Here is a 14,031-nt window from a genome sequence, read left to right as displayed (position 1 = left end):
AATAGTGTAAAAAAAATTAGAGAATAGACAGTGGAATCTGAAGGAAGTGAGCAACTAACAGGGGCGAGGAAAAGAGTAGGGATGCCCACCCCAACTCATAGTTGAAACAGATGGGAAAGGAGGGAGAGGACAAACTTCTGCAACAGTGAAGACACTGTCCTCTAGGTCTGGCCGTCTTTGGGCCTTGTGTAGTACTTTGGTAGTTGCCTGTTTTGTTCTGAGACAAAAGGTGTACTTTTGTTAAGTGTACTCGAGTACATTATGCTCAGTGTTTCAATGTTGCACTAAACACTCCTTAGAAGGATTCCCAAAGCTGAAGAGATGGGTGATGATGGGTTGAAGTTAGCATGGAAGAAAGTCAGCCTATATAACTGCAGAGCCAAAACCTGCTCTGGCTCTGAAAGATGATGCCAGGATGTAATGTTAAGTAAAAGTGTGGACTGATGACCAGGTGGTTTCCAGTATTTCACTGGAGGACACTCCTCTCATGAAAGAAGCAGTGGTGGCTGTAACTCTTGTTGAGTGATTTCTAATGTAAAGGGGCACCCACTGTACCATGCCTGTAACAGAAACTGATGCAGTTGAAGATCCATTTAGAAATGGTCTTTCTAACATTTATCTAAGCTTATTAGGTGTAAAGGTCACAAAAAGCTGATTTGACTTTCTGAAAGTTTTAGATCTGCCCAGATAATAATCTGAGCTGCCTGTGAACACCTAGGGAGTGCAACATTCTCTCTCTATTGTTCTGTGTGTTTGGAAAGAAGGCAGGGAGATGAATGGTCTGAGTTAAGAAAACTACTTTGGAAATAAAGGTGGGATTAGTCCACATAGAACCTCGGTCAGAATGAAATCTGAGGAAGGGCCCTTTACACATTTGACAGTGATGGTGAACCTTTTCGGCTTGGCGTGTGAACAGCTCCTGGCACAAAATAATTCAGTACACTTCACATGAGCACTGAATGCAAAAGCAGTGTCTTTGGTAACTCGGGTGTTGGTAATTGCTGTCGTGTCACCCAAAATGTTGTGGCGTGTGACATCTTTGACATGCGTGTCATAGGTTCATTATCAATGCATTAGAGTCTACAATTCTGACACTTTTTCAGCAGAGATGATGGCCGCTAACAATGCAGTTTTCCAAGTTATGAATTTGATATCTGCTGAAGCTGTTGGCTCAAGGGTGGGGTGAGGTGGGGGGGTCAGAGTGAACAAAATTAAAGGCCAAAGACAGTCGGGCCTAGAGGGCAAATACCTTCTTCCCAGCCCTGACCTCCAAAAGAGAGCAGGGTTTCCCCTGGACGGCCTAAGCTGGATGATACCTATAAGGAACTAATTCATTACAAGTTGTGAAAACAGAAGGGATTTAACAGGCAAGCTGAAATGGCAGAAACATGGATTTTGATGGAGTCTTTTTGAAAAAATGTTCTGCTAGGTAGGTTAGAAACAAGGACAGATTTCGCACTAAACAGTAAATCTCTTCCACTTTGAAATGTTAGATTTTCTAGTGCTGGGATTTCTTGCTCTTAAAATAGAAAAAATGCCCATGATGAATAACTGACTCTGAGGGAGAAGGATCACACCATCTAGTCTGCCAACTTCATGGTGGTTAGGTTTGGGTGTATGCTGTTTACCTTGTTCTGAGTCAAAAAGTTCACCTCCTGTGGAAGCAGCCATGGTTCTTGTGTGCTCCTGTTGTGCAATAAGGGAAGCCAATGCTGCCTTTGCCAAAAGAGAGTGCTATCAAGATCACCCTTGGCCCTTCTTCCACCTCTGACCCTGGTTAGTAACTTGGAGATGAGAGGCATGGCAGGAATCTATGCAGAAATATAACTGTCCATGGGAAGGAGAAGGTATTTGCCCTCTAGACCTAACTGTCTTTGGCCATTGTACAATACTTTGGTAGCTGCCTGCTTTGTTCCGAGGCAAAAAGGTCAACTTCAGGCACATTTCACAAATTTGACATCTTGGTGAAAATTGACTTTTTTTTTTTTTTAGCATCCATTCATGAGGGCCTAAAGCAGACCTGCTCAGGTGGTCTGCCAGATTGTTGCTCGCCCCTGGGATGTACTGTGCTATCAGATGCAATCCCAGAGTTTGGGCACTTCCCATAACTGCATGGCTAGGTGGCAAAGTGGGCACCTCCCAGATTGTTTTTGCAGATTATAACTACAGTATTGTCTTTGTCCATACCACGTGTGTCCTTGGTGTCCACAAATGTTAGAATCCCATTACGCCTCTGTAAACGGCCATCGTCTCCTTCAGACTGATGTGCTTTTGGAGTAGTGTTGAGTCCCATGGTCCTTGTACTTGAAAAGCCATTGAGCAAGTGACTGAGGCTAGGTCAGAGTAGTCTATGGTTATAAACCAGTTGCCTAAATGGCACTGGAAGGGGGAACCCTTGTTTTGTAGGAAGGCCTCTATGCACCATGGCGACTCTTTCTGAAGGCATGGGAGAAACTTTATTTTGGAAGTTAGTGTGTGCCTGTGCTGACACATTCTTTAGGTACCACTGTATTGTCATGTGTAGCTTGGCAAGGGGAAATCAACAGGATGCAAGATGCTATGAATCCCAAAGACATGAATCTCTCTCTCTGGTTATCACTGATACCTGCTGTTAAAGGTTTTGGAAGTATCTGATTAGAAAAAGAACCTTGTCTTGGGGGAGGAAGGCATTTTTTAGGTCTGCTTCTAGAAAGGCATCTAAGAATACCTATGGGGGGAGTGGATTTTCTTTTAGATTCTGGAAGAAAGCCAGGTTTGTAAAAGGTGGACATGGTCAGACTGAGGAAAGCATGTAGTTCTCTAAAAGATGAAATTTGGACAAGGCAACTGTCTAGATAGAGGGAGATTTGCAGGGCTTTTGCCTGCAATGTGTAATTACTGGCGACAGATATTCTGAGAATACCCTGGAAGTGGTAGATAAGCCAAAGGGTACAACAGACAATCTGAAGTGTTTTCTGCCTGTCCTGAAACTGAGCTACCTCCTCTGCAGCACTGCTGCAAGGATGTGAAGGGAGGCATCTTTTAGATCTAAGAAGACCATGAAAGCCTGTTTGTTACTTAAGAAGTTAACTTGTGAGTGTTTCTGCCATTTCACACTGAGCTAATCGGAGGAAGGGCACTGAGCCAACTGATCTGTGATGCATAACATTAAGTATCCATTTTTTTTAATATTTTTATGAGTTATTTATAGCACTTTTATTGTCTGCATATAGTTTTCTAGCTAGTTTCACTGTGTGTGAGGTATTAACTAGAAATTTTCTACAATTGTTAATAATCTGGTTGGGTTTATTTGTTCTGATTGTTTCCCACCCTCCCTTCCTATTGGTATCCTGTTTTTATACATGGTGGCTTTGCAGTTGCCTGCCCCTACTGTTAATTTGATCTGGGACACTCCCAGTTGAGTGTCATTACCTCATTCTACCTAATCCTGGGAGAACATTTGAGAAGGCCAACCCACTTAGTTTCTGCTCCCCCTTTCCACTTTACAAAAAAAAAATAAACTTTTTTTCTAAGCTTATTCCCTGCCTTTCCTGTAAGTCGACTAGTCCATATCCAGATTTGCTGTATGCAGGACTGTTTGTAAGCTTCTGAGCCCCCAAGCCTTTCTGTGTTGGAGGGAAGCCTTCCAGCTTAATTTTGTTTCTTAGAACTAGCCAGTTTTCTAGTTTCAGCACTCAAATCTGTTTCTTTGAGCTCAGCACTTGTTCAGAACTCACTGAAAGCACTAAATAAGCTACAAATTACTACATCACTCAATTTTCCTCACTTGTCTAGAGGAAAATAGTTTTTAGTACTTAATAAATAAGCAACAATCTAAGCATGTCTAAGGGTCAAGTTCCTGGCGTTTCCTCCTGTCTACCTGATGAATCTGGGCATCTTGCGGAAATGCAGCAATTGCCTCATGTACACAGACAACCCTCTCCCTCCTACCACCCAACACTACACCCTGTGAGAGATGCACTTGTATAGCCAAACTGGAAGCAAAGCTCTCTTAACCCATGACTGGACTAAGTCAAGAGAAGAAGGTAAACACCTGCACCACACCCATCACATAGTACCTCAAAACCTACACCACCAAAACACACACATAGAAACACAAAACACGCATCTACATTCACAGAGGCTCTCAATAAAAATCTACCTAAGCAACAGGGACCTCCAAAGCAGAAATGCAAGCAACCTCCACCCCCCCCCCCAACACAACCCAAATGACACATAACTCATAAAGTCAATGTGCCACTCAACCACAGCCCATAAGGCACAACAACGTACCCAACACTCTAGTCATAGGTGACTCTATAGTTAGGCACACTGATGTTCCACTCACCATGCTAAACGAGGAGAAAGTTACTGTCAGCTGCCTGTCAGGTGCCAGGATCCACCACATAACACAAGCACTCGGGTCACTCCACAAGTACAAATATTTTGGTGTGAATGACCTGAGACGTACCTCCCTGGACTATATTAAGAGAGACATGGAGGAGCTGTCTGATCTTGTAGCCCAGGCAGGTAGGACCCTAGCCCTGAGTAGCATCCTGCCACACTCCAGAATGATACCACAGTACAAGGACAAAATGATTGACTTCAACAATTGGCTAAGCTTCTGGTGTCATTCTAAGGGGATCCAGTATCTGCCTGGGATGACATGATCGACAAACCACGATGCTTTGCCAGAGATGGCCTGCACCTGTCACCCTTGGGATTCCAGACACTGGCTAAGGCTCTTGCCACCCCTATAGTGCCTTTTTTAGGCAAGATTCAAATGACAAATCCACCACCGTAACAGGTACAAGCAGGAAAAATCTGAGGGTAATGGTACTTAATGCTAGAAGTCTAAACCGCAAAATGCACTCACTCGAGGCACTTCTTAAAATGGAGAACATCGACATCTGTGCAGTGACAGACACCTGATACAAGGCTCCAGAGAGCACCCCCTGCTATAATTCATACCACACCTTTTCAATCCAAACTGTAGCTTTCAACAGATCTCCCACCATGCCCCAGGATTCCCACTCCTCATTTCTTGATACACTGGAAAATATTAGGGTACAACCTAACACCCTAATAATGGGCGATTTCAACTTCCCCATCATTAACTGGGAAAACTACTCATGTACCAACTCTTGTGCTCAAAGTTTTCTGGAATTCATAAATTCTAACGCCTTGGATCAATTTGTCCACACCCCCACCACCTAGACCTGGTCACTAACAACATGGGCAACTGGTGTTCCACATCAGAGGTCAATTCCTCGTTGGTCAAATCCGACCACAAGCTAATCACCCTAGACATCCACATCCCACCCCCCACCCCCATTAGGGAAACCTCCGTAAAAATTTCTCCAAAGCTAACTTCACATTTCTTAAGACAGAAGTGGCAAACTTCACAACACCCATGCTGACGGACAGTAGAGGTACGACTGCTGAATCCTATACAAATGCACTTTATAAGCACTTACACAAGTGCATGGATCGTGCAATCCCTAACAGAACCAAGATGCTATCTTCCAAAAAAAGGAAGCCAATCTGGTGGTCCCCTGCCATAAACAAACTCTACAATAGAAGAAAGAAACTGTTGCAAAAAAGAGTAAAATCCTATGATTGGAGGAACTCCGTGGTCAGCCTCAGGAAGAAGCTGAGATCCCTCATAAAATCCTCCAAAGCTAGTTATTCTAAAGACAACAACAAAGCATTCTATAGCTATGTCAAGAATCTCAATGGCAACACTCAGATATGCTCTGAGTTACAGCACAATGGCACTAAATATACAGAACCAACTGGTATTGCCAACATCCTGGCACATAGGTTCAGTGCTAACTTTACTCCTCTCTCACCTCCTAAAGGGCCCATCTTTATACCAGAAGAATGCAAAGTACCTGTAATCACGGCTGCACAGGTGAAAAACACTCTCCAAAGCCAAGAACACAGCATCCATGGGACCTGACAACATCCCAGGCTGCGTTCTACACGAACTACAGAATGAACTGGCACCCCACCTAAGTACCATGCTTAATCATAGCCTCACCTCAGGCTTTGTGCTCCAGCCAAGAACACAGCATCCATGGGACCTGAAAACATCCCAGGCTGCATTCTACACGAACTACAGAACGAACTGGCACCCCACCTAAGTACCATGTTCAATCATAGCCTCACCACTGGCTTTGTGCCCACTGAATGGAGCACAGCAACGGTTATCCCACTCTACAAAGGGGGAGCCACCATGAACCCCGGGAACTACCGCCCCATTAGTCTGGCGAGCCTGGTCTGCAAGGCTATGGAACGTATCATCATGGAACTTATAAACAATGACATTGGTAATCTCCAAACTCTGGACCCTACCTAGTTCGGGTTTGTAAAAGGTAGATCATGTCTCCTAAACCTGACAGACTGGTTCACACAGCCTGTCTAGATCTCGCCAAGGCTTTCAACACCATCCCCACTTTGGAATTATAGATAAACTCACTAAACTAGGTATAAATCCCTATGTCACAAGATGGGTTGCCAAATGGCTCACTGACAGAACCCACACTGTGAAAGTAGCAGACTCTAAATCCAACTTCAGACCAGTGACAAGTGGAGTACCACAGGGTTCAGTCCTGGGTCCTCTCTGGTTTAGTATCTATTTCTCAGAAGTACAGGCTAACACAGAAGGTCTTTGGCTAACAAAGTTTGCAAATGACTGCAAACTAGGAGCCATAATCAAAACTCCTAATGATGTGGACATCCTACAAAAAGGCCTCACTGAGACACATGCCTGGTGTCAAAGCCATGGCCTCAAGCTCATTGCCCAATAGTGCATTGTCATCCCTTTTGATAAAAACTCTGTACCCATGAACTACCACATAGGCGGTAGTCTACTTAACACCGGAAGTGTGATAAGAGACCTTGGGACACAGGTGGACAGTAGTCTCTCCTTTGATAATCACATCGCCACAGTAGTCAGGAAATCCTTCTACGTGGCACACCTTAACACAAAAGGTTTCTCATCCAGGAAAAAAAGAGGTCATTGTTCCCCTCTACTCATCACTCATTAGACCCATTATAGAGTACAACGTGCCTTTTGGCATGTACCTCACAAGACATCTACAACAACTGGAAAGGCTGCAAAAAAAACTCACAAAGAAGATTATCGGCTTCAAACAGATGCCCTACGCAAACCGTCTCAAAACTCCAGCTTTACTCTGTCGCATATCGCCTACTCAAGAGGCGATCTCTGCCTAACATACAAAGCTATGTCAAACTCAGAGCTGTTGGACATGCTCCACTTAAAGAAATCCCAATCCCTCCGAGCTGCATGCTCTAGGGATCTAAACCTTGTCATCACAATAAACAGAACATGATGGAGGGATAGATTCCTGTCCTAGAGACTTCCCATACTCTGGAACAAACTACCTATCTATATCAAACAAAGCTCCTCATTGGCACTCCCAAGAAAAATCTTGATGATTGGATGGGTGAAAGGAAATTCACCCCAGGGATCACTTCTGTGGCTCTGCTTGACAGAGACACAGGAAAATAATTTTCTTGGGTGGCAAAAGCCAGGGTACCGTTTTGCTAGGCTTAAATAAGCCCTATGGCCAACAGCCTAGTACCTACCTCTGGACCTATAAAAGTACTGGCAGGAGTTTCTTGAGAATGAACATTCAATTTGGGGACTACCAGATACTTGTCTCAGTTTGAAAAGTCTAGGCTCATTCTGAAAGCTCCTCCTTTTCTTGGTCTTAAGGAGAGCTTCGAGTAGTATCATTTCTTTTCTCTGGGGGTGGGTTTGGGGTTGAATGGATGGTTCTATGGAGCCCTGGTACAGAAAAACTTTGATTTGGGACTGAGCCTTTTTCAGCTGCTTTTTGTTTGGATGGTATATGGTCTGGAATTGGGAGAGAAGTGCACTGCAGTTTGTAGCCTTCTCTTACGATCTGAAGGACCCACTGATCCTGAGTAATGTCCACCTACTTTTCCAAGAAAAGGGACAGTCTTCCCCCCTAACTTTTTTTTTGGGGGGGGGGTAGGAGGCATGAAGGAGTCCAGCTAAGTCATAACTGCTCCTTGCTAGAGCCATGGAGGTTGATAACTGCTAGGCCTTGGTCCCTGATCAGCTTGCCATCCATTTTGCTGTCTGGATGGTGACTCTCCCCCCTAGTCCTCCTCCCATTCTGCCTAGCCTGTGTGACAGAAAAAAACCACAGATTGGTACGGTAATTTCTACTAAACCTCAGGGGCTGTATCTACAGAAAGTCCTTGACAGTCTTATGGGACACAGCCTTATTCTACCATTTTTTTAAAATATAGCTTGGGTCCAAACAGAAAGCCCTTGTCTAAAGGTACATCCAGAATTTAGGATTGTACTTGCTCTGGAAGAGACTGCTCTCTCAACCAGGCATGCCTCCTAATAATGGACTTTGAAACTACTCTTCCAAAAGTATCAAAGCCAAAATGCAAGAAATGTTTAGCTACTTGGGAACATGAGTTAGAGTTCTAACAATTCCTTCTGGACAGCTCTATCTGCCATGCGCTCTAGTTTTTCTTTCATTTGGTTCAGGAAAGTTTCCTGAAATTTGGCCATGCAAAACTGACATTTCACAGTCCTTATGGCCAAGATAGCAGAAGTGTATACTTGCTAGCTAGATCAATGCAGGGTTCTACCCTCATTCTCATTAGCAGAAGCAGTGCCACTGGCTTTCTTGGGACCTCAAGAAACCACTCGGGTTCTGCAACCAGATTTATGAAAAGATGTTTACGGGACTCTAACAACCTCTAAAAGAAGTCTTGACTTCCTGAAGCCAGATGGTTGGGAGTCAGGCTGCAGGGAAGAGTGAGAAATACCATCTACAACCTGTAACACTTGACGAATAACTAGAGATTTGTACTCAAGAACTAAGACATTAATCTTCTTAGACTGGAGATGATTTTGATTCTCCCAGTTTAAGACCTCCCTCAATTTGTGGTGGGACTCAGAAGGTAAACTTCTCAGGTGGTGAAACTAAGGCAAGGTTTTCATCGGATGTAGAGTAAGCACATGACCTTGAAGAAGTTTGGTCAACATATGCCTGCTAATCCTCCTCATAATCATAAGAATCTGACAATTCCTGGGGGGAACTGTTCCGCTTTCTTTTTCCAGGAGAAGATACTGCAGGGGATGAGATTTATTTGGCGCTCATGAAATCCATGACATCCTCAGCCAAGTCTGACAAGGTCCTGCACATAGGCCTGGTGTGACCGAGACCCAGAAAGCCTAGCCTGGAAACCTCCTTCTTTTGTTTGGGCTTGGGTATGGACTTTGGAGTTGTGATGCATGTTGTCGGCCCAGCCCATGGACGTGCAGCCACAGTCTGCGATCAGTTGACCAAGGATTCCACTGAAGCTCAGGTGAAGATGCCCTCCCCTTAAGTAGAAACTAAATGGGAGTTGGACATTGGGATCTGCAGAGCGAACCCAGAACCATCTGACACCTATGCAGATGTTGAGGGAGCAGACAGCATAGCAGACTCCAAAAGAGTTTTGATAAATGCCTTAGTCATACATACATCATCAGAAGAGAGACTTATCTCTCCTCTTTCGACAATCATGAGCCTGGATGGATTGTCAGATGGCAACCTAAGATTGGCAGGCACCCTTGGTGTCTTCGGATGTTTCTTCTTCCTAAGAGGAAAACCTGACTCAGCCCGATTGTCAAATACCATAATGCATGAAGATCACATATGCACCCTTTCTTTATCTACATTTTTTTCCAAGGACTTAGCTCCATGCTTTACAGTTCTGTCATTAAATAAGCACACTGGGAACAGTTGGGCACTGTGCTCCAGGCACATAAAAAAAAGTGTGTGTGGAAGTCCTGAAGCGGGATATATTTTCCAAGCTCCAGGCAAACATCTGACTTAGTAACTGACATCTGATACAATTTAGACCATGAAAAAGACTAAATCATTCCCCAAATGGGTATTTATCTTTGCTTATATAACTTCTGTCTTCAGACTGACCAATGATATTGCAAAGTACAACTAGACACCAAAAGCAAGAATGAAGTGAAAAGCATGGTGCCATCCAATAACCGCTACATCCTGTCGTCACAGGAGTGAGGGTTGCTGAGCCAAAAAGTCTCTGATATTTGGGCCAGGAAAAAGCATCCACAGCAGGAAATCCTAAGGGGTAATAACTGCAACAGTGTAACAAAAAGAACATCAATAAGACTTCACACAACCAGCTCTCTCTCAAGGGTGGGCTGAGAAAACAAAGAGCCGCACAGAGAGAGAGAGAGAGAGATTCTTCAACTTAACTTAAAGAAAGCTGTAATCTAAAAAAGTGTAGCAAACTGCAGCAAAAAAGCAAAGACTGTGTAGAAAAACGTAAGCCAAAAGCTGATATCAGATCCAAACAGAAGTCACCACATGGAAGAATCAAATGAATGAAAAAGTCTTTTATTGTTCCATAAAAACACTTGTGTTTTTATGGAACAATAAAAGACTTTTTCATTCATTTGATTCTTCCATGTGGTGACTTCTGTTTGGATCTGATATCAGCTTAAAGCTGTAATCTAGCAAGAACTGCTGCAAAAGGAAGCTCAGAAATCCCACATAAACAGTTTAACATTCCATACCTAGAGATATGCAGCACTGAGCTAGCTGCAGGAAAATGTATGCTAAATGGCACAACTTCTAGATAGTTACAGCTAATTATAGACCTTGTGAAGGTCAGACATCTCTGCATCTCATCATATGTACTTGCTACGCATACACCACACCCATCCTTGAGCCTGTGCCATCTTTATGCTGGAATTAAGTGCTAAAGGACTGCAGGGGAGTGAACCCTTCCGCAAAAACAGGTTTTAGTTTACTGGTGAATTTATCATGCTAAAAATAATTTAATGACACTCAGAACCGTTTCAAACTGAGAGTTTTGGATTTAAGTTTCACCACTTTTGAGGTTTTAATGTCACTTTGTTTTGGTACTTGGGGGGAAAAAATCACTGTGTTCCTGATGCAGCCATGAGCAACCATGTATACTAACAGATGCTTTTGCTACCCAAGTTCATAGGTGCCATATGAGTTTAGTGCTCCTACTCACTAGGTAAAACTGCCCATTTCCAAAGACTACAAGGGAGCAAGTGACTTATGCATGGTAGCAGATTACATAAATGTAAACGGAGAGACTCAAATCCAGTATATCATGCAACTTATACAACTTAGTGTGCTTTGCTGGGTTAACAATAAAAAGAACTGCATTTCCTCAAAGTTTGTACCTGGGTATCTAGATTGTCATAAGCTTTCTGCACTGGACATAGAAGACTTTCAACTCCCAATAGCAATTTTCATCTATAAGGCTGTTAAAACAAAATGAAGGATTAATGAGGAGATAACACAGTTTCAGCAGGAGGAGTGGTGGTGGTTTGGGTTGTCTAATGTCCAACATCACAAAAGTCAATTTCTTTGCACCACATATATTTCTTTGTCTTTATCCCTCATACTAACAAGACTTTTCAAAAACATAGGCAGCCATGGGAATCAATAACTGGAAGATACAACCACTTCAACACCAAGTTTCTATAGCTGCAGATGTTGAGAGTCAGTGACGCTGTATGTAGTGATATCACTCCCCACTCCAATCTTCTCAGGAAATGAATATTCTTGTCCAAACTACACCACTCTAGACGGAACCCTGGTAGTAAAAAGGTCATTTTATTCTGACCTGAGGTAAGGCAGAGACATACACCTACTGTAAGATGAGATATATCCTTCAGGTTAATCCTGATTCATCTGTATATCAAGCACCATGAATGCTCAATCTAGCCTCTTGGTCTGGACACAAGATTGGTAAACATGCTTCTGGCTGGTGTTACCTGTAGTGAGGTGGAGGTAGTTGTTGGATGACATCATGAATTTTAACTAAACGTTCGTCATCTGTAGCAGCAGAGACAGCATCCTAATAAAACAGAAAATAACCACTGTCATTAAAGAGGCAACTAGTGTTTTAGATTGTAGAACATGACTACAGAAAAGACATGTCTGAAGAACAGTAACAAGACAGTGTGATTTTTGAATGGTGTCCTTCTAAAGAGAAACTGCATAGTGAATGCCTACCACACCTACTTTCATATGGAGCTAGGGGACAAGTAGTACATTGATGGCTTACAAGGCAAGTGTAAATGAGGAACTAGATACGCTGCATCATTCTGCTAGGAAAATAAGATGTCAGGCTCTTCCTTTCCCTTAAAACAGAGGAAATGCTGCTACGAAAGAACCACAAAGAAAGACCTCTTATGGGATTTAACTGAGCTAAACCATCTTTTAATGTCTTTTTCTTGTTGGCAGTGAGGATTAAAGACCAGCTTTACAGTAACATTAGGTGACTTACTGTACCTTACTAGTCACAACTGTAAATTTAAAAGGATTACAGATGTGTCAGTCCCCAAAACTAAGTGGAGCAACCCCCATATGACTGGAAAATTACTCTGACAATAAGGTTCACTTACAATAAACCTGGAGAATCAAAATTATGAGCAACACCATGTTATTCATATCTGTGAAGCTTTTCTCCCCGGGCCTCCACTGAAAATGGACCTGTGTCCAGTGGACTATCCCAATTAACAAATGTAAAATAAATAAATAATTCAGTGCAAAACTTGCGCTACTTTTTTTTTTAAACATCGAAGTACACACTGTTTACTATAACAACATTTCACTGTAATACATAATGGAAAAGAACAGACTTTTTTTTTTTATCATGACATGTTTAATGTCACTCGACACCAGAAAAAAGTATACTGCATGAGAAAATGGGAAATGCAGCCAAACAAAGAAAAGTAATGTTTGGCTGGAAGCTCTTTGGCACATGCCATATCATTCTGGTAAAAATGGAAGGAAAAACATTTACATTTAATATGTAGTACAATAAATTAAGACTTAACTTACTGAGAATTTTTCATACAGCTGATATGTAAGTAAGGGGTTTGGTAGCTCTCGGAAATACAACTTGCAAAGTGAACCAACACAGTGAATGTCCTGGAGGTAAACATCTTTTGTTAGGTCAGGGATTTGCTCCGAGTCAAATTCATGGCTAACAAAGAAAAAAGTAGAAATTGTAGTAACTCGTTCATTTAAATACAACATACTGCTTGCACCACTGAATCTACTTCAACTTGCAAAGAGAAATGGATCTACAACTTCAAAACAATATTTGCTTTTCTTGAGCTATCACAATAAGCAATTACAATTTACAAACACACAGTACTTAAACATCCTGCTGAAGTATACAATTAGACAGATTTCTATTACACTGTTTAATTTACATCACTCACAAGACTTAATACAGACGCACAGTGTATCTATTAACATTCCTCAATATTTTCCTGCTATTATATCATGTAGTGCTTTCACAGATTTTCACTTGGAGCTTTACAAAGTACATACCAACGTGCACATAACCAGGAAAAAAGTCAACCTGAATGTGAATATATATTCATCCCGTGTATATGTTTCCTTTGAAAAATGTCTTTTATGGACTTACAATACTAATGACCACTACCTATATAAATTTATGTGGCTTTGATTTGTTTGTGATTTTCAGTACCTATCACTGGCTGTCAGTACATGGTGCATCTGAAAATGGTCCCTGAACCATTGCATCTAGTTCACGCCCTTTCTGCTACCCCCACCCCCAATACTAAGTCTATATTATATTCCTGCTGTTCATGGCATCATCTTTAAATTACTAGTCTCCCATCAGGACACAAGGGTTCATCAGCTGTTGAATTCTGCTCACTGGTAAGCCATTAGACCTTGGGAATTTCTTAGTGTTGTTTTTAGTTAATTACTTGGTCACTAGTTAAAGAGCTGCTAGTGGCAAATATAACCTTCTTTACCTCACCATGTGTTACTATCAATCTGCAGTATAAAACTACAGAAAATAAAATGTAACCGCTGCAGTATAAAAATAGAGAAATACAATATAACATTTTACAATTACTTACCTTGCATGCACAGAAATCAGGTACCTCAAGGTTTGGTTTGGCCCTGCTCCACTCAGCCTCGCTGTGCTCAG

The 14,031-nt window shown here is 42.3% G+C and overlaps 1 protein-coding gene across 1 annotated transcript in view; it reads right to left on the bottom strand.

Moving 5' to 3' along the window:
* Window positions 1-14,031, bottom strand: part of ARHGAP32 (Rho GTPase activating protein 32) — a 3,207,216-nt gene that overhangs the window by 483,257 nt on the left and 2,709,928 nt on the right. The window contains exons 16-17 of the mRNA XM_044081098.1: window positions 12,903-13,047; window positions 11,831-11,913 (exon numbers count right to left, since the gene is read on the bottom strand). Coding sequence (XP_043937033.1) covers window positions 11,831-11,913; window positions 12,903-13,047 — 228 coding nt within the window. The remainder of the gene's footprint in view (window positions 1-11,830; window positions 11,914-12,902; window positions 13,048-14,031) is intronic.

Source organism: Protopterus annectens, chromosome 8.part0, assembly GCF_019279795.1.
Source record: "Protopterus annectens isolate FY-2018-M chromosome 8.part0, PAN1.0, whole genome shotgun sequence".
Taxonomy (NCBI): domain Eukaryota; kingdom Metazoa; phylum Chordata; order Ceratodontiformes; family Protopteridae; genus Protopterus; species Protopterus annectens.
Note: the sequence above shows the minus strand (reverse complement) of the source record. Positions and strands in the feature narration are given on the sequence as shown.